Consider the following 26,429-nt stretch of genomic DNA (forward strand, 5'->3'; position numbering starts at 1 on the left):
ACTCAACACACAATTAGCCCACAGACATGTGAGTGAGAAATAAATTCTTGTAAGCCACTGATATTAGGCAAAGTTATCACAGTAGAACCTAATACACCTGATAACCTTTTCTGTTTCTTAAATTCTGCTAAAATTACTAGAAGTCTCTGTTCCTCTTACCTTGAAGATCTCTAATAAAAATGTATTCTAATTTTTTCCAACCTGCTAAATTAGAAAGTCTTTAAAAGATTAAATACAAACTCTTATCCCAAACAAATAAATACATACACTTAAATAATTTATGTTTTAGACTTTTAAATCACCAAACTCCTCCTAAAGCTTAGTTTTGATACTTGTGCTATTTGAAGAAGTTGTTTTCTAATTTTGAGGGTGAGGGTAAGAGTGGGACACTGCACCTGGGTGTTTTGTTTGCTTTGCATTCTCAATCTCTTCCAAGGTTCTAGACCTTTTTTTCTTAGCAAGAGCTTTTTATAATGTTCTGTGGCTACTGCTTCCAACTCTTGGTTCCTTTTAATTCTCTTCTGTTTCTCTAGTTCTTTCTGCAAAAAAATAATGAAGTAAAAATGCCATGATGAAAACACTAAGGAATTTCAACAAGAAGTTAAAGTATTTAATTTGAACATGAAACAGTGTGTTAATCATTATAAGAGAGCTCTGGAATATTTTTCAAAAGAAGAATCAGTTCTGCTTAAAAGGTCAGAAAAAGTTGGTTATAAGCTCTACAAGAATGAGCATTAAGTATATTCTTGGGTTTATATTTAGTACTGTTCACAGAAATGGTTTACCTCTTCCTAAATTACTAAAAAGTAAACATCTAGTCAAGAGACAGCAGGAATTTTCCCTCATTTTTATGGAAAACCCAATGTAACTCCCTCATTTATGTTATGAGGTAGAGATTGTGTATAAATAATGCTATTCAAATGTAAAGATACTCCATTAAAAAATTCCAGAAGTATAATCTCATTACTGATCTTTCTTTTTTAAGTGATGAACAATAGGTCCAGAGGCAAGTTAAAAAGTACTTGATTATCATTAAGCAGCTTTCCCTCCTCCTCTGAGGAGAAAGAGAATCCTGGTGATGCAATGAGGGAAAATACCCCACATTCCGAACAGGAGAAACACACCAAGTGGTATGCCTGGGAAAGGTGACAGACACTGCCAGGTACCGTGGTGTGTGTCTGTAATTGCAGCAGCCTTGGGAGGCTGAGGCAGGAGGATGGCAAATTCAAAGCCCAGCCTCAGCAACTTAGTGAGGCACTAAACAAATTAGTGAGACTTAATCTAAAAATAAAAAAATGAAAAGGGGAGCTAGAGAAGGATAGAGGTACTTTGGATTAGATAGAGGGGAGTGAAAGGAGGAGAGGGATTATGGAGGTAGGAAGGACAGTAGAATGAATTGGACATTAATACCCTATGTGCATACATGATTATATGATCGGTATAACTCTACATCATGTACAGCCAGAAGAATGAGAAATTATACTCCATTTATGTGTGATGTATCCAAATGCATTATACTGTCATATATAACTAATTAGAAAAAATTTTAAAAGTAGGGGCTAGGGCTGTGGCTCAGTGGCATATCACTTGCCTAGCATTCGTGAGGCATTGGGTTTGATCCTTAGCACCACGTTAAAAAAAAAAATAAACAAACAGACAAAATAAAGTAACGCTGTCCATCCACAACTACAAAAAAATTAAAGAAAAAAAAAGGGGCTGGGGATGTAGTGGTTAAGCATCCATCCCTGGGTTCAATTCTGGTAAGAAAAAAAGAGAGAGAGAAAGAGAGAAAGAGAGAGAGAGAGAGAAAGATAATAGAAACTTAATGCTCTACCCTACAGATATTATTCATCCTTTTCTATTTTGGTACAAATAGTTTATAATAAAAAGTGAGAGAAATGGTAAATGATAGTAAGTAACCTGCTATGAAAGATTCAAGAGTAACTGCAAAGATTGCACACTGCCTTCTTTGCAGCTGTCATCTATGGAGTATAAATATGAAAATATTTCTTTTTCTTTATATAATTTCATGTCAAGAAAAGGGTAGTGGCCAGGTGTGGTGGTTGTGCAGGCCTGTAATCCCAGCAGCTCAGGAGGCTGAGGCAGGAAGATCACGAGTTCAAAGCCAGTCTCAGCAACTTAGCAAGGCCCTAAGCAATCATCGAGACCCTTACTCTAAAAAATTACAAAAAAAAAGGGCTGGGAATGTGGTTTAGTGGTTAGGTGCCCCTGAATTCAATCTCCAGTATAAAAAAAAAAAAAAGAAAGAAAAGAAAAGGGGTAGTGGTGAATTGGCTGATTTGACAAGCTTCTCTATGTGCCTGAGACTACTATAAGAAAAAAATTAGAGCACTGGAACATTTCTAATATGGAAAGGAGAATTGCTCTACTCTCCCAATGCAAATGACCCATTTCTGTACAAGTTCCTGAAAATGGAATAACCAGATTTTCTAAAGCATTAGGCCAAAATAACCTTTATAATACCCAGGCACTTGAGATATTTGTTGAATGGAATGGTCAGAAATAAAAATTGCTTACAACAATATTCATATGAATAGTAACAGGAAGCTGAGGGTTAAACGGGAGGAAAACAGAAAAACTGTTTGTACATCCACAGAAATGTCCCTGTGGTATCAAAGCAGCTGCTGCAAGTTTGCAGACAGAAATTTAACCTGGACTATAGCCCTCTGGAGAAGTCCTTGGGCTCAGTGGAAAAAAACCTGTTCACACACACATACACAGAGAAGTGACAGTCCAACTATCCTTTTAGCCTTATAACTCTATGACTGGTGTTTTAGGCTCCAAAAGGAAAATGGTTTTTAGATAGATTGCTGGGGAAAAAAACAGACTTTAAGAAAAGTCTGTATTTCCAGGCTGGAGTTTGTGTTTCAGTGGTAGAGCACTTGCCTAGCATGCATGAGGCCCTGGGGTTTGATCCTCAACATCACATAAAAGAATAAATAAATAAATAAAGTTAATAATAAATCTTTATTTCCACAGAAAAATATATAGAGAAATATTAAATAAGAGTTCTGCTTAAGTTAAAAATTTAATTGAAATGTATATTTCCTCCACTGGTTATACACATTGATCAACTCCATTAGTATTATATTTTCCATTTCCTTATACATGTCCATAATAGTAGCTGCATCCACAACTGCTTGTGAAGATGATATGATGCTATGTGCTTTGAGATAATTCTTATATTTGGGATCTGGACAGCTAGGGTTTCAAAGAGCTCACTGTTCACTCAGGCTAAAATGGGCTACTAAATATCAGTTTCTTTTTGACTTAGTGGTTTACATAATTATGACATAAAAAGAAAAAGGCTCATAGCCACGTGCGGTAGCACATGCCTGTAATTGCAGCGGCCTGGTGGTTGAGGCCAGAGGATGGCAAGTTCAAAGCCAGCCTCAGAACTCAGTGAGGCCCTAAGCAACTTATTAGATCTTGTCTCAAAACAAAAAATAAAAAGGGCTGGTGATGTGGCTCAGAGGTTAAGTGCCCTGGATTCAATCCCTGGTACCAAAACCAAACCAAAACCCAAAGACTTATTTAAATGCATATCTATGTCAGCTACTGTCTTGAGAAAAAGACCAGGGTAGCTTATGTACAGAAAAGTACAGGTAATTGATGCTGCTCCAAAACAAATTTCTTCCTCACTACTGGCTCATTTCCATCACATAAACATGTGCTGGTATTTACCATCTTTAAAATACAAATAAAGCCAAGAAACAATTATCTACAACAACAAAAAAATCCTTCTCTGGATGTGATGGCTCTCTATATTCACAGGCTATGTTCTCCACCATTTTTCTTCAACCCACTAAAATGTGGCTCCTATCCCAGAACACCACTGAAAGCACTCTTGTCCAGGTCATGAACGATCTCCATGTTCCCAAACCAAAGAGGCATTTGTCTGCTCTCTTCTTAATAGAGCTCAGTAACATTTTCCAAGGTTAATTGCCACCACTCCCCTAACACAAATACTTTGTCTTAGCATTGGGTTTTAAATTTTTCTGGTTTTCCTTCTACCTAACACCTCTTCATCTACTAATATAATATTGGACTCAGTCCTGGACTCTCATCTCTTTTTCTTCTTTGTTTTCTTTTCATGGTGCTAGGGGTTGAACCCAGTGCCATACACATGCTAGGCAAGCACCCTGCCACTGAACTATATGCCCAGCCCTCAACTCTTCTCTACTCAGACATTCTCCAGGCACTTCCAGAGCATGAAAAACACTGAATTTTTTTAAAAAATATTTATTTTAGATGTAGTTGGACACAAACCTTTATTTTATTTATTTATTTTTATGTGGTTCTGAGGATCAAACCCAGGGCCTCACACATGCTAGGTAAGTGCTCAACTGCTGAGCCACAACCCCAGCCCTGAAATGTTTTTGTGACTAGCAGAGATACTTTACTGTAATTTTGATGTCCAGGCTTATATATCCAATAGGAATATCTCCTAGGCATCCCCACATGTGATATGTGGACATTGTGAGAGCCTCCACAACATCTAGCTGCTCAAATATCACCTCCTTGGAGAGGTTTCCCCATTTTGCTTCAACCATTATTTCTCTCCCTCCCTATTTTAAAATTTTTGAGTTGTTTATTGCCTGTTTTCCCAAATTAGCATAGAAGATTTGTGAAGGAAGGTCTGTTGTTGGTCTGAATCACTGCTCTATTCTATCCCAATGGTCTCCTATCTGATTTCATGATTCTTTTTTTTTTTTTTTCCTTTCTTTTTCCTCCAGCTTCCACACATGAGAGACAACATACAACCCTCCTCAGATTTTCTGAGTCTGGTTTATTTTACTTAATTTGATACTCTACAGACTATCAATTTTCCTGCAAATTTGCCTGGTCTTTTCTGATAAAAATTACTTTTAATCACAAGCTTCAACTATCCATCAATAAAATGTATATTTATACAGCCACAAAAGTTATTGCCTGACACATATTACTAGAAAGTAAGTATCTGATAAAAACAGAGCAAAGGGATGTTATTTTCAGGGAGTTGTGGTGTGAGATCTATGAGTGGCCATTATACTGCTGCATCTGACATGTTCTCCTGCCCCAGTCACAGCCATGTCTTGCCTCTTGCATCCCTCTCAATACAGAGGACAAGTTTGTCACAGGCCTATCCTTGAGGAATTCCTCCAGGTCCTTTGTCCTCAAACTGATGTCACAAAACCCTACACACAGATAACTGAGTTTATCTTACATTTTCTATCCAGAAAAGTATATGTGATTGTCTCAGAGACCTTCTCCATCATATCAATAGCAGGGTTGCCCATCTGTTTAATTAGAAAATATGGCACCTCTGCTGGACAATTTGTTCTGAACTCAGCAGAAATTTTCCCAGTTTCAAGAGGTGAAGCGGTGTTTTATCAGCTTTGCCTCATTGTGACCAAAAGACCTGACAAAAACAACTTAGAGAAGGAACAGTTAATTCTGGCTCACAGTTGAGAGTTTCAGTTCATGGTCAGCTGACTCCATAGCTTTGGGACCAAGGTGAGGCAGAACATTATGGCAGAAGGGTGTGGCAGAGGAAAGCAATTTAGGGCATGGTAATCAGGAAGCAGAGAGAGCTCCACTTGCCAAGGACAAAATATAAATCCTAAAGGTACTCTTACTTTCTCTAGCCACACCCCTATCTGCCTGCCCACAGTTACCACACAGTTAATCTATATCAGTGGATTAGCCCACCAATTAGATTGCACTTCTCATAATCTAATTTCTCTAAAAATTCTTGTATTGTTTCACACGTGAGCTTTTGGGGGGGGACACCTCATATCTAAACAAGCAGATTTCCATCAAACACATCCAGTCACATAAACTGATTCAGAGAAGTCATTGGTTCAGAAGTGCCATTATCTTTTTGACATCCAGAGGAATAACATTAATATGGTCTTGGAGGTTGTTTACCAGGAACAAATATATATAAAATGTATAAGAAAGTAAGAAATTGCTTGTGTAGGATGTGATGCCTCAAAAGGACTAAGACCACATGATAAACTGGATGGGAAGCACACTGTGTAGATTATCCTTACACAGATGGAAGACAATTGCCAAGTATGTTTTAAATCTAAAGCTATTCTTAAAGAAGCCTCAAGCATAGCAAGTCTGCAAATGTGTAGATCTCAATTTAGATAGCTACAATTGACTGACTAAATGGAAACTAGTCTATGTGACAAAATCTTTTTGTCTATTGCTATGGACTGACATTCCTAAAAAAGGGGTTTGGACTTGGGATAATGAGTGAAATAAAACTATCTCTTGGCTGGTACATATTTTTCATTATTCTTGGTCTGTACAAGCAATTTGGTTCCAACAACAACAAAAGCAGGGCAGACATAAAATTAATGTCTTTTTGTGAACTGATCAGATGTGAAGCCATCCCTAAATCTGGAGACAGGGACTCAAAAGTTTTCTTACCTGAGGCAGCAGAATCTACCAGATACCATATGAGTCATAAGATGAGATATTTTGGTGAACTGCTGGAGATTAAGAATACACCAGCAGGAGAAGAGTGGAGCTCCTGGGGGGTAACAGTCATGGTGGTGTTTCCCACTCTTATGCACGTTTTTTTTCTCTAGAAACTCCACTAGACTTTCACAGAGGAGATCAGGGAGGATTCAGAGAAAATTCCCACCATGGTTCTAGCTGAGAAAGAAGAAGAACAATACCTGCAAATCTACCCAGACCATTCTCTGTCAGGAAACTGGAGGCTCCATCCCATGGTACCACCTGACAACATTGGTGGAATGCACTCAGCTGGGGGAGGGGCACTCAGGAAACTCTTTCCAGACAAGACCCCCTCCTGCTCCCATTTCACCAGGGGAAGGGACTTTAAGGTCACAGATTGAGATAGTGGTGGATACCACTGCATCTAAAGAAGGAAATAGGGGTTCAAAAGAAAATTTTACCCTTAGAGTAGGAACAGGAATTCTTGTGAGTGCTCAATGAGGTATACTCCAAAGACAAATGTAGTTGAATAGAGAATGTTTCCTCTTATCCATACCCTACCACTACACTAGTGCAAACCTCCAATAAGATTACTGGATTAAGGGAGAACTATAAGAGACAGAACTTCTCTGGGGAGCAGCACAAAGGGAAAACCCAAAGCCAAAAGAGGAGATAAATAAAAAGTCACTAGAGGAAACTGAAGTCTCTGGTGCCCATGGTGACATCAAACCTCAACAGTGGTAACTATAACAACAATAAACATCAAACACAGCCCAATTCTTGGCTAGATTAATACAAATCTCATACTAAGGGACTATTTACCCCAGTTTCTATTGTTCTTAACAAAATAGCTGACTATTTCGTTAAGAACAAAAGACAAAAAATAAACACAATTTGAAAAGGCAGTGTCTTATCAGAATAAGACATTGACATGACAGAAGTGTTGGAACTATCAGAAGGAGAATTTTAAGTAACTCATGACAATAATATTAGAGGATCTAATGGAGAAGATAGACATCATTATCAGATAGGAATTTTAGCAGACATGAAAACAAAATGCTTCAAAATAAAAATGCTAAAAAATAAAAAACACAAGGTACCAGAGATGAAGAGAGCCTTCAATGGGTTTATCACTAGATGAAACACCTGAAGAAAGAATCAGGTAACATGAAAATAGGATAACAGAAATTACACAAACTAAGAAGGAAAAAGAGTGACAAACAAGTTCATCTGTCAGCTGTGGGACAATATGAACCAATTTAACACTGGAATAACAGGAAACTCAAAAGGAGAATAAAAAGAATGGGCTAGGTCAAATATTTGAAGAACTAATTGTTAAATATTTATTCCCAAATTAGTGACAGAATGTAAGACCATATATCTGAGAAGCTTAAGACTACTGTGAAAGTAAACAAACCAATCAACAAACCAATCATATTTGGATATATCATATTTTAAAAGCTGAAAACCAAAGACAAACACAAAATCTTAAAGGCAGCTTGGGAGGAAAACCCACATTACCTACTGTTATGGAGTAAATGTTCCCCCCAAAGTTAATATGTTAAAACACTAAATCCCTAGTGTGGCTGTATTTGGATAAGAGGCCACTAAGGAAGTAAGGTTAAACAAAGTCCTAAGGGTAGGAACCTTATTAGAATTAGTGTCCTTAAATGAAGAGATTCCAGAGAGGTTTCATGCTTTCTCTCTTCATGCACATGCACCAAGGAAAAGTCATGTGAGGGAAGATGCAGTGAGAATGAGGCTATCTGAAAGCCAGGTAGATAGCCCTTAATAAAAACCAACCACGATGGCACCCTGATCTTGGACCTCTACAACTGTGATTAAAATGAGTTTCAATTGGTCAAGCCATCTGGTCCATAGTATTTTGTTTTAGCACCCCAAGCAGAATAGCATATCTACAAAACAACAAAGATTAAGAATTATAGCAGACTTCTTGTAAGAAATTAGGCAAACAAGAAGAGTATAGGATAACATCTTTGAAGTTTTAAAATAAAAAATTGTCAACATAAAATTCTGTATCCAGAAAAAGTAACTTTCAAAAGTGAAGGAAATTCCAATGTGTTGGAACCAGAGACAGTCATGCTAAGTGAAATAAGCCAGTCCCAAAAAACCAAAGCCAAATGTTCTCTCTGATATGCGAATGCTAACTAACAATGGGGATTGGGGTAGGGAAAAATAGAAGTATTTTGGATTAGATAAAGGGGAATGAAGACAAGGGAAGAGGGATGGGAATAGGAAAGATAGTAGAATGAATTAGACATTATTTTCCTATGTTCATATATGAATACATGACCAATGTAATTCCACTTCATTACAACCATAACAATAAGAAGTTGTATTCCATGTATGTATAATATGTCAAAATACATTCATGTATAACTAGTAAGAATTTTAAAAAGAGAGTTAAAAAAAAAGTAAAGGAAAAAGATAAGACTTTCTCAGTATTTATTTCAATGTAAATTCCCTCAGTTTTTATTTAACTGACAGAAGAGCTATCCTACAAGACATATTAAAGAAAGTTCTACCCACAGAAAGAATATTATATATTAACATGATATTTTAATTATTATTAAGTGAAATAATTTATATCTATACAAAGAAAGAACATCAGAAATGGAAGAAATGGAGGCAAGGTAAAAGACAACTGTTTAAAGCAATATCTTTAACAAGGAATTGGGTATTTATAGCATAAATAAAAGCAAAATTTGACATATGACAAGAATAGCACAAGGAATATGAGGGAGTAAATGGAAATATACATATGTAAGGATCTTTCACTACATGTAAAGTTTGAAGGTAGAAAGGGATCATTTACAAATATATTGTAAACACTAGGCAACCACTAAAAATGTTTTTAAAAGAAATGTAAATAATAACTCCATAGAGGAGGTAAAATGGAAGTATAGAGATGCTCAAATAAAACCAGAGAAGGTGGGAGATGGAAAGAAGGAAATTTACAATGAGCAAGTTCGTAGATTTTCACCAAATTATATCAATATCACTTTATGTTAATGGCATAAAAATAATGTCTGTTAAAGGACAGATTATCATAATGGATACTAAATCAACACAGGTACATAATGTCTGAAAGAAGCTCAATTTATAACACTTAGATACAAGTTTTTTCCAAAATGTATGTATGTACCTAATAACAGATTTTCAACATACATTAAAAGGTCTTCACAGAATTTAAAAGTGTCATAAAACAGATATGAAAGGAGAAGTAGACAAAGATGCAACTTTAAGCCAGAGACTTTCCTGTCTCAATAACTGTTAAAACAAGTAGGCACAAAAATCAGTAAAGATATAGATGATCTGAACAACACAAGCAGTGTGACTTAATTGATATTTATAAAGCACACCGCAATAGAACACTACATATTCTTCTTAAGTATACATGGAATATTAACCAAGATGATCATATTGTGGGCCATAAAACAAAACCTTTAAAATTCATTCAATGTACATTCATGTACCATAATGAAACTAAATTATAAATCAATAGAAAGTTATCTGGGAAATTATCAATGTTTGAAATTAAAAAAAATATATACTTCTAAAAACCCATAGGACAAAGAGAAGGTCTCAAGAATAGTTAAAAGTATTTTGAATTAAATGAGATAAAATATCAAAATATTACTTGATATGCCAGGTAAAGAGAAAGGGAAATTTATAGCACTAAGTGCATATGTTATAAAAGGACAAATGTGTGAAATGAATAATTTAAGCTTCTGCCTTAGGGAATCAGGGAAAACAGAATCTTAAGCAAGCAGAAAGAGGGAAGTGACAAAAATTAAGCAGAAATTAGAGAAACTGAAAATGGGAAAAGGCCAAAGAAAAATCAATGAAATCACAAGGTGTTTCTTTGAGGAGAAATAAAATTGATAACCAAGGCAAAAAGAGAAAAGATACAAATTACTGTAGCAGAAGCTCACAGACATTAAAAGGGTCATAAGAGAATACTATAAGCTCTATTCCAAGAAATTCAAAAACTTAGATAAAATGCTCAAATTCCTTGATATTTATAAAGCACACCCTCAAGAAAAAGGGGGGAAACACAAGGGTCCTTGGTGACATTGGAAAACTGAGTTTTAATTCAAAAAATGTGAAGCTAAAGATAAATGGAACTATATATAAATACTGTATTGTAGTTGGCAAATTTCTTGTGGGGGGTATAAGCTAACAGTTCTAATTGCTTTATACCTATATTGCAAATGTACAACTAAGTAAATAATGGGGTAGGTTGTGGGAGCCAGGTTTCAGAGAAGGCACTTACAAATAAGCAAGAAAGGAAGGATAGAATAAACCTTCTTGTATGAATTAGTCTCTCTCTCTCTCTCTCTCTCTCTCTCTCTCTCGATATATATATATATATATATATATATATATATATATATATATATATATATATATATATCCACCTAAAGTCCACCTAAAATAGCTTCCAATGCTAACCAAAGCCAGAACAATTTGATCAACAAAATAAGTAACAGCATTTTTGTCACCCAAAGTACAAAATAAATAGACAGGAATTCTACTTATTTAAATAAACAATTGAATGATTGAACAAATAAATGGAGGAACAACAATAAGCCTTCTTCAAAGACGAATTCCAAATAATGTAGGTAGATATTTCTCCCTTCAGCACGTGAAGCTTAATTTTCCTTCCTCCCTGCCCTGAGAGTACACCATACTTAATAATTATTTCCAAAGGACAGAGTACAAAAAGGGAAAAATAATAACTTTACAGGGAGAAACCTGTCAAGCACTACCTAAACTAGCTTGTCAAAGATGAACATCACCAGAGACGAGTCATTTTGTTATCATGTACTCCTGCTATGATGTGATTAAGAGGACAGTTCACCTTGGTGTCATTCTTGCATTAAAGACCTTAACTACTGCAAGATAATTATAAGAAAAACATTAGATACACACAAACAGAGACATTCTACAAAATACCTGACCAGTAATCCTCAAAATTGTCAAAATTTTCAAAAGGGTCATGATAAATTAGGAAAGACTGAGAAACTGTCACAAACCAGAGGACATTAAAAGGAGACATCAGAGTTACATGGAATATGGTATCCTGAATTAGATCTTGAACATTAATGGAAAGACTAGTGAAATTCAAATAATGTCTGCAACTAATAGTAATGTGTTAATGTTGATTTCTTGGTTTTAACAAATGTACCTATAAGATGATAACATTAGGAAAAGCAACATTAGGAAATGAAGAATACATGGAAACTTTCTGTACTACCTTTGCAATTTTTCTGTAAATCTAAATAATTCCAAATAAGGTTTATTTTTTAAATGAACACACACACACACACACACATACACACACAGAATTCTGAATGACAAGTGAACATACTCACAATAGACCCTTAATAAAAAAAAAATCAGCTTAAAAACTATATACCCCTCCAAATACACAATGATCAATCTATTAGGAGAGAGATATGTCAGGTCTAGTGGTGTACATCTTAATCTCAGCTACTGTGGAGGCTGAGACAGGAGAATTGCAAACCTGAGGCCAATGTGGGCAACTTAGCAAGGCCCTGTTTCAAAACAAAAAAATGAAAAGAACTGGGGCTTTGATTAGTTGAAGAGCACCTCTGGGGTGAATCCTTAGTATTGCCAAAAGAAAAAGTGGGAGGAGGGAAGAGAGGATGGGGGGGATATGAACAGAAGTAGACATATTAAAATATTAAGACATTAAAAGGGCTGTGGTTGTGGTTCAGTGGCAGAGTGCTTGCCTAGCATATCTGAGGCACTGGGTTTGATTCTCATCATCACATATAAATAAATAAATAAATAAAGGTCCATTAACAACTAAAGATAATTTTTTAAAAAAGATATTACAGGTAGTTAATTCTTAGTGCTGAACTCAGAGATGCTTTTCCATTTTCTTTGTATTTCTCAAATTTGTTACAATGAACAGATATGAGAGGGAAATTTTTTTGTATTTTATATTTTGAAAATTATCTCAATCATTTACAATGGTATGACCCCAAGTTGATCCATGGTGTGTTACTGGGTGCTTTATAAAAAAATAGTCTGTAGTCAGATACGTGTGACTACCTGGCATACTGTGTCCCTCTTCTGAGATTCAAAATGTCTGATAACTTGTAAAAGGCTTTGAGAATTTGACTGATAAAGAAACTTGTTTAACTATATCTTATTTTTTCTGGTGTATTTTGCTCCAAATGTGCAATTATTCATTCATTTGTTCATTCATCATGCATTTTCTGAGTGCCTACTACATTTCAGGTACACTGTCAGCCAATACAATAGTGAACAACACCAGGCTTCTCCCTTTACCGTTATGAAGATTACAGTTTAGCTGGGGACAGAGAAATGAATAAAAGCCACAAATCAGATATATAATTATTAGCATCAGTAATGCTCTGAAGGACACTTCAGAAGAATTCACAAAGAAGTATCTAACCTAACATTGGGTGGAAGAAGAGCAGCCGGAGCAAGAAAAGCTCATCTGGAAAAAGTCATGCTTGAGCTAAAACCTGAACAATGGTAGTTTTCACTACTAAATAAGATGGAGAAAAAGGGGTATGGGTAAGAAAAGAATACTAGTGGACAGGACTACCAGATCACACACAATAGACCTCAATAGATAGGTAACGTAACAAAGACATTACTGACCATTTTCTTCAGTCTTTTCTCTTCTCGTTTTCTCTCAAACTGAGCCTCCTTTTCTTCTGCCTCCCTCTTCTGACGTTCTTCCTCTTGGGCCTTTAACTGGGCCTGATTGAGATTAGAATGCAGAAAAATCAGAACCTTCAATCTGCATGGGAATAAGATTTTTCATGTTGGGTAAGTCAAGTATCCACCAAAGTGCTGCACAATAAATACATGAAAAAAATGTTCAACATCATTAGCAATTAGGGAAATGCAAATCAAGACCACCCTGAGATTTTATTTCTCATCAGAATGGCAGATATCAAGAATACAAACAATAATATATGCTAGAGAGGATATGGAGAAAAAGGAACACTTTTACACTGTTGGTGGGAAAGTAAATTAGTATAACCACTATGAAAATATTATGGAGGTCCCTCAAAGGAAAAGGAATGGAAACACCATGTGATCCCGCCACACTACTCCTATGTATTTATCCTAAAGAAGTAAAGTCACCACATTATAGTGATACATGCATACTCATGTTTATAGCCACACTACAGAAGCAGCCTAGGTATCTATTGACAGATAAAGAAAATGTGGTATATATACACAATGGAGTTTTAGTCAACCATAAATAAAAATAAAATTATATCATTTGCATGAAAATGGATGGACCTTATGTTATGGTTTGGATATGGGTGTCCCCCAAAGCTCAGGCAATGTGAAGTATCCCCCCAAAGTGAGACAATGCAAGAAGGTTCACAGGAGAAATGATTGAGTTGTAAAAGAGTCTTAACCCAATCAGAGAATTAATCCCATTATAGGGATTAACGGAGTAGTTACAGAAGTGGTAGGATATGGCTGGAGGAGGTGGGAATTGGGAGCATGGCTTTGGGATATATATTTATATCTGGCAAGTGGAGACCTCTCTCTCTGCTATCTGATCATGTGAGCTGCTTCCCTCTGCCACACTCTTCTGGCCATGATGTCCTGCCTTACTTTGAGCCCTAATGTCTGTGGATTGAGACCTCTGAAACCATGAGCCCCTAAATAAACCTTTCCTCCTTTATAGTTGTTCTGGTTGGGTCTTTTAGTCACAACAATAAAAAAGCTGACCAAAACACCTTGAGAACTTTATGTTAAATGAAAAAGTCAAACTCAGAAGGTCAAGGGTTGCATGTTTTCTCTCATATGTGGAATGTAGAGAGGAAAAAGGAAAAGAAAGTGATGGGTAGAGGAGTGAAATGTCTCATGAAAATTAAAGGGAGATAAGTAAAGAAAAATGGGGAATGATACTGGCCAAATTATATTGTTATATTGTGTGCATGTATGAATATGTAACAACAAATTCCACCATTGTATGTAAGTATAATGTATCAATAAAAATATGGAAAAAAAGTTTTTTAAAAATGCCTTCTTTATCTCTGGAATAAGTCTGCACTTTGTGATAAAAGTAGAAAACCCAAACAACATGTGATCCGTTGTATAACTTAAAAAGTTTCTCCAAAAGGATTCTTTTCAACTTGGGAAGATGAGTCTGAGCATGAATAAGACCATTAATTTTTAATCATAAAATGAAAATTTTTTCTTAACTTCACCTGTGAAATACTAAGTCCAGTGTGGGGGAAAGATTTTTTTCCTTTCGTTTCCCCAATACACTCTCCTACAAAAACTATCAGAACAGTTAATGTATTCCTAATAGGTACAAAATTTACTTCTGACAGTCTAGGTCAAATTTTCGGAAGATAAAAACTATTCTCCTTTGCAAATTCATAAAGTTGGACATCTATCTAAAACACTCTAATAATATTGGTTATGTGTGAATCTTCCAAATTGCTAGCTCTCAATAACTTTATATAGTTTCCTTCCTGCTAGGCTAATGATGTTGATGTTTTTCTCCTTCATTTTCTTAAAATGGTTACAGAACTCAGGGAGTAGAACATAAGCCATTTCCAAAGTTGGTCTAACTTTACTGTTTCAGGCTTGAACAAGCAAGGTTTCATTATTTAAGAAACATCTAGACAAATCCTTTTTCTTGCCTCAGTTTGCATTCTGTATTTATTACCAATTTCTCTTCTTCTAGTTTTTTCTTCCTCTCTGCCAAGATCTGCCTACGTTCAGCTCGTTGAATTGCTCTTTCTTCCATGGCTAAAAAATAGTAACAGAATTCCAATATAAAAATATGAGAAACACTGAAAAAGAAATACCTCCATTTAAATGTAATATTTAAGGTTAATTTTAAGATTTTTCTTGTAAATTAAATGTTCACATTCTCAGAGAAAAATTAGATATAAGGACTTATACATGCTGTATAAGTTAAAGGCCTACAATCTAATCCTCAGCAATGATGACCTATTTGTAGGTAATTATGTTTTTATTCACATTTTTATTTGAATAACTCTTTGTGAGCCAAGCATAGCAGGGCATACTTGTAATCCCAGTGACTCCAAAGGTGGAGACAGGAGGATCACAAATCTGAGACCAGTCTCAGAAACTTACAAAGGCCCTAAGCAACTTGGTGAGGTCCTGTCTCACAATAAAATGTAAAAAAAGGGCTAGGGATGTACTCAGTGGTTAAGTGCCCCTGGGTTCAATCCCTAGTACCAAAATCAAAACAAAAACAATAACAACAACAACACAAAAAACAAATACAAAACAAAAAACCAAAATAAAACAAAACAAAAAAGAGAAACTCTTTACTGGTTTAGGACTGGGGATATAACTCAGTGGTAAAGTGCTTGCCTAGCATGCACAATTTCCTGAGTTCAATTCCCAATACTGGAAAATAACAATAATAATAACAATAACAACTCTTCACTGGTTTAAATAAGATAATGTGCCTGATTGATAGACATTTAGTATATGAAATGCAGAAGCCAGAATTTTAATTTAGCTATAACTTGATAAACAAAGAAAAATACAACTACATCTAACAAATACTTTGAGAATAGAAGCATTCCATAAATCCCATTTTAAGTGAACCTGCTAATTTTTCTTAAGTCACTGTATATACATCTGTATATGCAGGAACAACAAACAAATTGTAAAGTTTGGGGCCATGATGAATACATTTTAAGTCTAGTCTTAAGACCTGGATATCCAGATGGGCAGGAAATGGAACTGTACCAAGCATTTGGAGAACTGGCATCCAAACAAATTTGAGTGTCAGACTCCTGTTCTTGACAGTCTATTAAGTATCGATCCAAAAGAAACAAATGTGCAAGATGGTCTGATAATATGACTCTGTAATCATGCAGGGCTTTCATAGAAAGGAGGGGTGTGGGTAGGAGGAAGTATCAAGTTCTGCTCACCTAAACCATCTCCGAGTTGCTTTGGGCCATGTTACAGAGAAGATTTAAGACCAAGTTTTAAGAATTAATAAACAAAAACTCACCAAGCTATTTCTTACAGATATTAAGTGTCTGTTTTGCTACAAAAGAATAGTGGTGATGCCACAGATAGCAGGAGTGAGATTGTCCTTAAGAAGACAGAAATAGACTAAAGGATTAAAGTGAGAGAGCTCTGAGAAGTAGAGTTTCTGGTAATATGCCCTTTCCTCATCTTTTCTAGATGGAGTCATTAAAGTCTGCTTGAAAAGTAGACTAGGATTCTAAAATAGCTAACGCCTTGATCAAATAATAATTTTAAAAAACTTATTGCACTGAACTGGCATTTCTGATCAGGCTTAGTGGTGGGCAAAGATAGCATTAACTGTTGCCCTGGCAGATAGTTGATGCAAAGACTGCCTATTTCCAATTAATAGGAATTGAGAACAGTATTTCAGATGTCACCCCTTCTTGTTAGGGTAGCAAGTTTGCCAGAGGTAAAAAGTCAAAAGTCACAATATAATTGTCATCCGTACAAGATGTGACAACATATAACATACTCATTGTATAAACATATACAGTGTGTGACTAAGAATATAATAAAAGCAATTAGCAAATTTACTAGGTGGATTCTGAGAAATGCTCCTGTTCTTACTGTCCTATGTAGTTTTTAAATAAGAGTTTCTATGTGCTTAAAAAATATTATCAAATGAAAATATCTGGTTTATAGCTTTCATTACTAAAACATTACTATCCTCATCACAAAATGACATAATGACTTGGATTGCTATAAACTGACCAGAATTTTAGCATTCATGAATTACAGTGACAGATGATCTTTACAAATAATTAGTCTTAGTAGTTACTCAGAGTTTTCTCATTTGTGTAATTTTCCCATTCTTTTATCACAGCCTGGATCTGAAATTACAGAACAATCACATACCTTTCAACATTGTGTGTGTGTGTGAGCCAGGAAAGCCAAAAAGGATTCCAAAACAGGCAGGAAAAAAGTAGTGAAGCTCCCTGATACATTCCATTCCTCTCCTGTCTACCCATCTTAGATTCTGACCAAGTTCTGCCAAATTTCAAAACCTGAGCTGCCATACTTCAGACCCAGGCATATTATACACTAGGAGAGAAGATGAACAACTTGCCTTTCAGTATGGGATGGGGTGCCTTCAGCTGCTTTGGATTCCTTTTGGGTCCAGAAAGAGAATTTTGGGAGTCACTTCTGCCTTCAGTCCTAGGGAAAATAACAGATGAATTGGAAGGAAAAAAAAGAAAGAAAAAACAATGGAGAAAGATTTCAGACCAACATTCAGCTTCCTTTAATACATTTTTACCTGAGGAGTTCAAAGCATTTTACAAATTTTAATTAATCCTTCCTCTCTGAGATAACTGTGTTATTATTATACCCAGCCTACACACTGGTGTATTAAGGTACAGAAAGACTGCATGGCTAACCTGAACCTACAATGAGAGTCAGGCATTCTGACACCCATTCTAGTGCTTCAAGTCAAGGGTTTCATCTCTTCTTACCATTTATTGCATGTAGTGAGTCTCAAGCACATGTGAAAATATCTTAGAAGACTTTGAGAAATTTGGACTCTTACTCCAGACTTGAAGATATTTAGTTTTATCCTAAGCAACTAAAAATTTAATCTAAGTAATTAGCGAGCCCAGGGGATGCGCCATGTGTACCTAATGTTGCTCAAGCTGGCTTTTTAGCCTTAAATATAATCAGAAACTTAGAAATCTAGTTAGAGAAAGTTAAGCATTTTTCTCTTTCATTGGATAGTTGGAGAGCTCCTCAGACAAAGGCAGCCATGACCCAAATGCTAACTGTAAAATTGGAACCTTATAGGCAACCACTTGCCTGAAATATCTGTTTATAACTATCATGTATGAGTCACAACATGTGAAGATTCTTTGCTTTGAGAGTGCACAATGAAAGAAAAGATCGGGGAGTTTAGAAAAAGTGCAAAACAGTTTAGGAACATCTCTATCTCAAAGTGAAGAGTGTTTGATACAACAGACATACTTCAGAAGCATCTGGCAGGTTCCTTTTGGTTCCTCTGCCCCTTGGGATTTTAACAGGAGGCGATTCTGTGCATCTGTGACTACAGCAGCATGCTTAGCTGCCCACTGAGCCTCTGCCAGGCGCTGTTTTTCCTTCAAATCGAGAATGGTTTTCTGCTGTTCCTGAAGTTTCTTCTTTTGCTTCTCAATCAGCTGTTGCTGGAAGATATGGCGGTTGCAGAAATGCCTTACACAAGCTGGTTCTGCTTTGTAGCTGGTGGTTCTGAGCTTGTCCTCACTGCCTGGCTGTTCAGAGAGCTCAGCATCCAAGGTCTGGGGCTTACTGTCGGGTATGTTCTGAGAGACATTCTGAAGGGGACACTGCAAGTTACTCATTGTTGTCTTTCCTGGGGGAGGAATGAGCATACAGCCATTGCTCTCTAAGGATGAGTTTTCTGATAAAGACGGCACAGCAGTCACCTAAGAGAGAAAGAACATGTTAGAGCTCAACTATTTAAAGAACTCTGTCCATCAGCACTGTTTTGTTTAAGGCACAATGGTCTCACACCCCAGGCAGAACTGCCCTATGCTCTTGGTCTGGTTATCTCAAAGGCCACCAGCCTTGGCTCTGTGAGCCTGTTAGAATGTGCAAAGTTGCTCACCATGAAGAGTGGGTGGAGAAGTGGCTATAGCTGTAAGAACCACTACAAGGGGCCAAGACTCTGGCAACAGGAAAAAAATGTTCTCTTATTAATTAATTTGGTTAATTCACTTGTAAATTAGGCAATTACTTCAGATAAATATGGGAATTTTATGTAAGAATTGACTTTAAATTTTGCAGAAATTTGAAAATTTTGTAGATATATTCATTCTTAAGAATGTTTAAAAACTAAAGAATATAAATTAATACTAGTTCTATTCTTTTGATGCCTCTCTTGCCACTGGTAAATTAATCCTTTGCCTCAGTGCAATATATTTATTTGCTGCAGCATCAGGCCTAGCTGAAAGCCTAGTCTCCAGCTATTTGTGAGAATTATTTGGAAGCCCAGGATTACCAGGCAAATATCTGTATAGCATAAGAGTAATATTACTTAACTACTTTGTATTAGCATATGACTTAATCGGTTTCAAAGCTTTATCATGTAAATTTCATTTTTTAAAATATTTATATTTTTTAGTTTTAGGTGGACACAATATCTTTCTTTCTTTCTTTCTTTTTTTTTTTTTTTTAATGTGGTGTTGAGGAAGGAACCCAGTGCCTCACGCATGCCAGGCAGGCATGCTACCACTTGAGCCACATCCTCAGCCCATGTAAATTTCATTTAATAGACTGAGCTATCACATGCAATTACAAGTTCTATACAGAAGGGAAGAAAACAAACATTTATAATCAGCAAAACTTACCCAGGCCAAAATAATGTCAAGTTAAAATGTCTCTTTTGAATGATTTGAGTCCATGATCTATGGTCTGATCTGCTATTGATTATGCCATCTTCGGTGGCATAAAGAGAAAAATACTATGAACTATCTAATATCAGAAGCTTTTAAGTCTAACAGGGTGCCATCTCAGGTACTCAAAACTATTTTTCATGATGATGGAAAAGTGTTCCATAGGCTTAATTCAAGTGAAAATTTTAATATATGGAAACTCTGACATGTTAAAAGACTTTTAAAAATAACCTTTTGTTTCAGAAATGTCGGTGGACATTTACTCATGAGAATACGTGCTTATGTAATATAGCATCAAGCAGGGTATATGTTTTAAGCTCTTTTAAACTTTGTGGTAATGACATGTTATTAACCCAGCAAGACTAAAAGCCTTGAGTAGAGCAACAAGATTTCTTTTAGATCATGGTAACTTTTTAGGTTAAAAATGAGTGAATGGAAGAAAAGCTTAATGGTACACATTGTACTAATAGTTTTGAAAGATTTTTAGGTGGAAGATGTGTGTTCTTGGTATATGAATACCTTGTCTGTATAATTAATGAACATCTAACTACAGAGTTTATGTTTTCATTTGTTTGTTTTACTCTAAACTCTGGAAAAGACTTAATTTTGTAACCGGCAGAATCTATTACAGCCTTCAATTTTCATTTGTTCTATTTTTATAATGTCATCCCTTCTTGATAAAATCTTATTCTTGATTTTAGAGGTTTGGAAGCATTTTTCAGTATGCTCAGCCATTTTCATTTTTTTTTCTATTGCTAATGTGTGTGCTTTGTGTTCTGTACAGGTAAAAAATATTTTCTGGGCCTGGGGTTGTGGCTCAGTGGTAGGGTGCTTGCTTGACTAGTATGTGTGAGGTCCTGGGTTTGATTCTCAGCACCACATTAAAAAAAATAAATAAAGATCTAGTGTCTATCTACAGGTTAAAAAAAGAATTCTGCTGACTTTTTTTTTTTTTTTCAATTAAAGATAAGGGCAGTGGAACTTTGTAAGGAAAAAGGTTCCATACATCTACTTTTAAGTACAAGTCTCTCTTGGATCTCAATGGAGATAGTGTTATCTAATTGACATAAAGGTAGATAAATTGACTAGGGGAAGGGACCAAAATGTTACATAAGTCCCAATAAGTATCCTCAGGATCCCCTTCACTGAGAGACTAACTAAGCTTAAATTAAAAGCAGCCTACTTTGCTAGCAGTAATCAGGGTCAAAATAAGGCTGGGGACCTCAGTGCCCAATTTAATTTCACGTGTCTGTGAGTTAAGTACTTAACAGCATTATGAGGAGGGAGGAGGTGACCAGGTAGAGGACCTTCTCCAAAGAGCTCTCTAAACCAGAGAAATGAGGAAAGAAAAAAATGACATAAATGACTTTATAAAAAATTAACAACTGGACACTGTACCAAACACCATAACTAAACCAGAAGACAAATGGAAAAAATGTTTGCAACCTATGTAATTAAAAAGTATCCATAGTCTTAAAAATATAAAGAGCTTCTATAACTAAAAAAATGTACTCAAATAGAAAAATAGACAAGTTACTTTATATCTATATCTTTCTATATTCATATATATCTATATATCCAATATAAAGATGTTTTAACCTCACTAGACATCAAAGAAATGCAAATGATGAAACAATAATCAGATGAAAAGAGAACATGCACTCTAAATTTAATTATTTATACTAAATAAAGCATCATGGGTATATGCAAAGATTTAGCTACTAGGATGTTCACTGAAGCACAATTTAAAATAGTAGCAAACAGGAAACAACTTAAATTCCAGCAACAGATGAGTTAAACAGATATTAGCTTATGGTCTATTACAGAATGTCATTAGTTATCACAAAACAATGGCATGGAATAATAGTCCTTATCCAGTGGTACATATCAAATTTACCTGTAGAACTTTAAAAAAACCACAGGTGTCCCACATCCAGAAGTTCTGATTTGTAGGACTCATTTTGAAGTATATTTTCAGTTAGAACTGTTTGTTGCTAATGTAATAGCATAAGAAATTCTCGTGTTATATTTTTAAAATGCAAAAATAATTTTTTAGAAAAATAATTACATTTGTAAATAAAAGAAAAGACCATAAGTTCCTTTTCCTGAATTATGGCAGAGATTTCCTCAATGACCTGACAGAAGGAAATTTAAAAGCTAAATAAAATATTATCGAAGACAATTTGCATATGCTTGAGTAGAAAGTCTACTTCCATGTTATTAGTTACCTCCAAATGATGGAATTATAAATTACTTTCTTTTTTTCTCTGTGATTTTCTTCTACCAAATTACTATAATTGGCACATATATACTTTATTATATGTACTATTATAATAATTAGAAAAATAAAAATATTTAAATTCCTCTTGTAAGTCACAAGTTCATTTAGAAAGGAAATATATGAAGATCAAAGAAGAAAATAAGAGGAAGAGAGGAGCTGTAAATAGTGCTTGATCTGTTTCTTCCTAAAGCAGTCTTTCACTTAGTTGTTATAAATTCCCTCTCTATAATATGTACTTACCAACTTTCAACTACTCTAAAGTTGTTATGTGTTTATAGAAAGACGATTTACTTCAAGAAAATAAACACTGCCTGGAAGGTAACCTTTGTGCACTGTAGCTGCCCTAACCATTGGATGGCCTAAGACTAGGCAACCTGACCAGGGCTGATGTACCCCAGGCTGTAAAAGTGCAAAGCTCAAATGCAAGTGTTTAATGAGCAGAAGACCAATCAAAGAAAAAACAATGTACCTCCATGTTTCTTACTAGTGAGTCCACCGTGGCTGTTGCCTCCTCAGGTACACTGATGCCTGATGACCACCCACTTGTACTGAGTTTCCCTAGAGATGCTGCCTTCAGCAGCTCATCCATTTTCTTCCTAGTTTCCTCCTTTGCTCGAGCCAGCTCTCTCTTTAGGACCTCTGCACTACACCAATGATGCCATTCTGCAAAGCAGTGTTGAAGAACTTGTTTCCGGTTATACTCAGTGGCCAGTTGTTGTTTTCTAAGCAACAAAGCACTTTCATTAAAATAAAGAAGGCATTTATACTTCATTAGTTGATAAAATAAATGAAACACAAGTCCAAGGGAGTCCCAGAAATGCTCTAGCCTATCCTTTTAGATTAAGCTAAATGAAATGGCTTTAACATTCCCCAGTGCACAGGGTCTCCATATGGAAGGCATAAGCACCTCAAGACAGTACCTTCAAGAAAAAAGAAAAAAGATGAATATTCTGTTCTATCATGTCACAAAAGAATATTAATATTTTTACATGTAAGTGTGTATTTTCTTCATTTCGATGTAGATTTTTTAGATAATTATAATTACTTTAATTTTCACATGCTTTTACCATCTATATATTCTAGTATTTTGATAGCTATAATAAAGTTTAAGTGACAATGATTTAAAAAATAATGACATATATTATTTGCTTTTATTCTGAAGGAATACAAAATTAATAGAAAAAGTTAAGTCCCAATCTAGACGCAGAATTAATCAATTTTATGAACTGTAAGCTTTAAAAAATAGAACTTTAATAGTGATGAACCTTTGCATCTCTACCATCCTCAATGTCCATGTGTTAATATTCCTATTCCTATTTCTTAGAGGAGTTACAATACTAGACTATACAATGTACTAGGCTCATATTTTAATAAATTTTATTTTGTTTAAAAAAAAGAATATTAAATTTTTTATAGCCATAAAATAGTTTCTGACCATAAAATAGGGGAAGGAGCAAAAAGAATAGGTATGTAAATAACTTTTAAAAAAAGGAATGCATGAGGGAGAAAGATTCAACTGGGAAGCTAAGGAAGGCAGGCTTGGGAGAAAGGAAAAGGAATAAATTGTCAGTAATTATAAAACTTATAAAAGTAAAATAAAACTATGAGAGTGGATATTATAAATGAAAGACTTGGTAGGAGAATGATCTTTAAAGGGAAGGATTCATTTAAAACCCTTGAACTGAATGAATGACAACATTGTGAACATGCTTGCTAATATTACATACATCCATGAAAGGTAATGGCCAGGCACTTGCTCTCATGAAACTCATTATCTAGCTCTTCCTGAGGAAGAGCTTCTTTCATTCCCCAAAACTTCATAAATGTCAGAAGAAGTGAGTGGAATCTTTATCAGAAGACACTTTGGTGATAGCCAGTCAAGAATTCAAGTGGAGGTCTCTGATGTCTACCTACAGGTGGATGGTTATTCCTGGAGAAGTGAGCTTGGAACCTATTATGTGGCATTAGGGATCAATCTGGGGGTTTAAAATCTAATATTTAGATGCATACTTGATTTTATCTTGTAAAGGTGGCTAGTCTAAGTTCTCTATAACACTGTACATAAATTTCTGTTACATATATATAATGCTTAATTCTCATGGACTCTTTGGGGTCATATCAAGAACATCATAAAGTTCTAAAATCAATGAGTCAGGAAAACATTTAAGTTCTTAATGCTTGCATGACTTTTAAAACTCTTTTGAATGCCACCTACAGCAAAGAAAAAAAAAAGTTACGCTGTACCTCAATATATAAGTTTGTGTGTATATGAAACAAAAATATATATAACTGAAACAAAAAATTCATCAAACAATATTTACCCTTATACCAGAGAAACACTGATATTTCTGTTCTAATCTTGTTTTATTTCAGTAATTATAAAACTGAAATATAAGCAACTCTGCTGCTTATGGTTTGACTGTACCTTCTAAAATTCATGCTGAAATTTAATCACTACTGTAACCAGTATAAAGAAGTAGGACCTTTAAAAGGTAATTACACCATATAGGGCTGTACCCTCCCAAATAGATAAATGCCCTTATCACAGGGGGTGGAGAAGGTAGGAGGGCTGGTTAGTTATCTGGAAGGTGGGTTCATGATAAAAAGGATGAGTGACCTTATTTTCTGTCTCTGTGATGTGCATGCTTGTTTGTCCTTCCACCATATTGGGGAAAAGCACAAAAGCCCTGGCAAGATGCAAGTACCATGCATCTTGAAAATCTTGATTTTTTAGCCCCCAGAACCACGAACATAATAAACTTCTAGTGTTTAAAAATTATTCAGTCTGTGGTATTCTGTTGTAGCAACAGAAAACCGGCTAAGACATCTGCTAACAGCATATTTCATTATATCTAATTGATCTTCATGACAGGTACTCAAAAAGTACTTTGTGATTGGTGGGTTTTATAATAAAAGTATATTGTAGGTTATAATAAACATTTGTATATAATATTTTACTTTAATGAAAATAATGTATCTGAGACAGAATAACATTGAATTAAAAATTGTAGAAGAAATAAAAACAATAAATTAGATAATAATGCAGGTAAGAACAAAGCTCTAAAAATACCATTGTATAAATAGGGAAACAAACAAAACACCCTATAATATTTTCTTCAAGTGGGTAAAAATCATCAATTTCCACAGGATAGAAGAATGTTGCTCTGATTAATGTGAAATTCAATTTACATCAATCTGCTCAAGAAGGAGGAGTGTGAAATGTACCTGATGTGCTAATTTCTTGTTTCTATAGCATAAACAGCCAAAATCAGCACTGGGGTTTTGACTGTTAGGGAAGACTTATTTGGACACTATTAAATGGCAAAGAGAAGGCCATTTCTGTAACTAAAATGAGACTAAAAATGTAAAAAAAAAAAAAAAAAAAGAGTATAAAAAATGCATGTTTACTATAGAGTTTAGATCCCATTGTATAATGGTTATGTAGGAGATTCGAAAATGCAGTTAAGATGTCTATATTTGTGGGTTCAGATGGATGAACAGAAGCAAAGAAGCTAGAGATCCAGAGACAAAGTGATCCCACTTCTGCTGCCTTGCAGTTCATTTCAGTAGAGTAATGATGTTCCATATAAGCCAGTTTCTATACTTTTTAAAAGATGACACTAAAATCATTAATATTTTTAAAAGTAAAAAAAAAAACCCAAACTTCCTAAAACGTTAGTCATATGCAATTTACTTGTGTAACTTCACCTAAAGAAATGGCTTCAGACATAGTTCCCAGATAATTATAAAATGAAGGACAGAGTTCTCTTATGGAAAACAGACTGTCCCAGTATGCTTGCAAGCTAAAATCAGAAAATTTCTAGCGAGAGTATATAAATTGATCATCACAATTATATAACTGCATGCAGAGAAAGGCTGTCTCTGTAGACCTAAGAACATAAAATCTAAAAGGTTTAAAAAGGAATGTGTGAACCATGCTACCCAGGATCTACACCTCAAATGATACTTAGTGAGAAGTGCATAATTTAGAACCTAGAAGTCAGAAGAACACTAACCAGATCTGGGACACAGGAAAGCATCTAAAAATTTCTAAGCTATAGATTCATCCTCAGAAATGGTGTCAATAAGCCCTGCATTGCTTAACCTAAAAGAACTTTATTTTCAAAATATAATTCAATAAGAAAAGAATCTGAAAATATAATACAAAATTCACATGTAAGGTAAAATGCTGAGGGCAAGACTATCAGATGTCTAAAAAA

The 26,429-nt window shown here is 35.1% G+C and overlaps 1 protein-coding gene across 1 annotated transcript in view; it reads right to left on the bottom strand.

The window, feature by feature from the left end:
• The window catches only part of Ccdc191 (coiled-coil domain containing 191), a 71,016-nt gene that overhangs the window by 8,835 nt on the left and 35,752 nt on the right, over nucleotides 1-26,429 (bottom strand). Inside the window, exons 9-14 of the mRNA XM_026395607.2 lie at nucleotides 22,679-22,931; nucleotides 18,502-18,959; nucleotides 17,615-17,703; nucleotides 15,200-15,282; nucleotides 13,156-13,257; nucleotides 396-539 (exon numbers count right to left, since the gene is read on the bottom strand). Of these exons, the coding sequence (XP_026251392.2) occupies nucleotides 396-539; nucleotides 13,156-13,257; nucleotides 15,200-15,282; nucleotides 17,615-17,703; nucleotides 18,502-18,959; nucleotides 22,679-22,931 (1,129 nt within the window). The remainder of the gene's footprint in view (nucleotides 1-395; nucleotides 540-13,155; nucleotides 13,258-15,199; nucleotides 15,283-17,614; nucleotides 17,704-18,501; nucleotides 18,960-22,678; nucleotides 22,932-26,429) is intronic.

This window comes from Urocitellus parryii, chromosome 2 (genome assembly GCF_045843805.1).
Source record: "Urocitellus parryii isolate mUroPar1 chromosome 2, mUroPar1.hap1, whole genome shotgun sequence".
Lineage (NCBI taxonomy): Eukaryota > Metazoa > Chordata > Mammalia > Rodentia > Sciuridae > Urocitellus > Urocitellus parryii.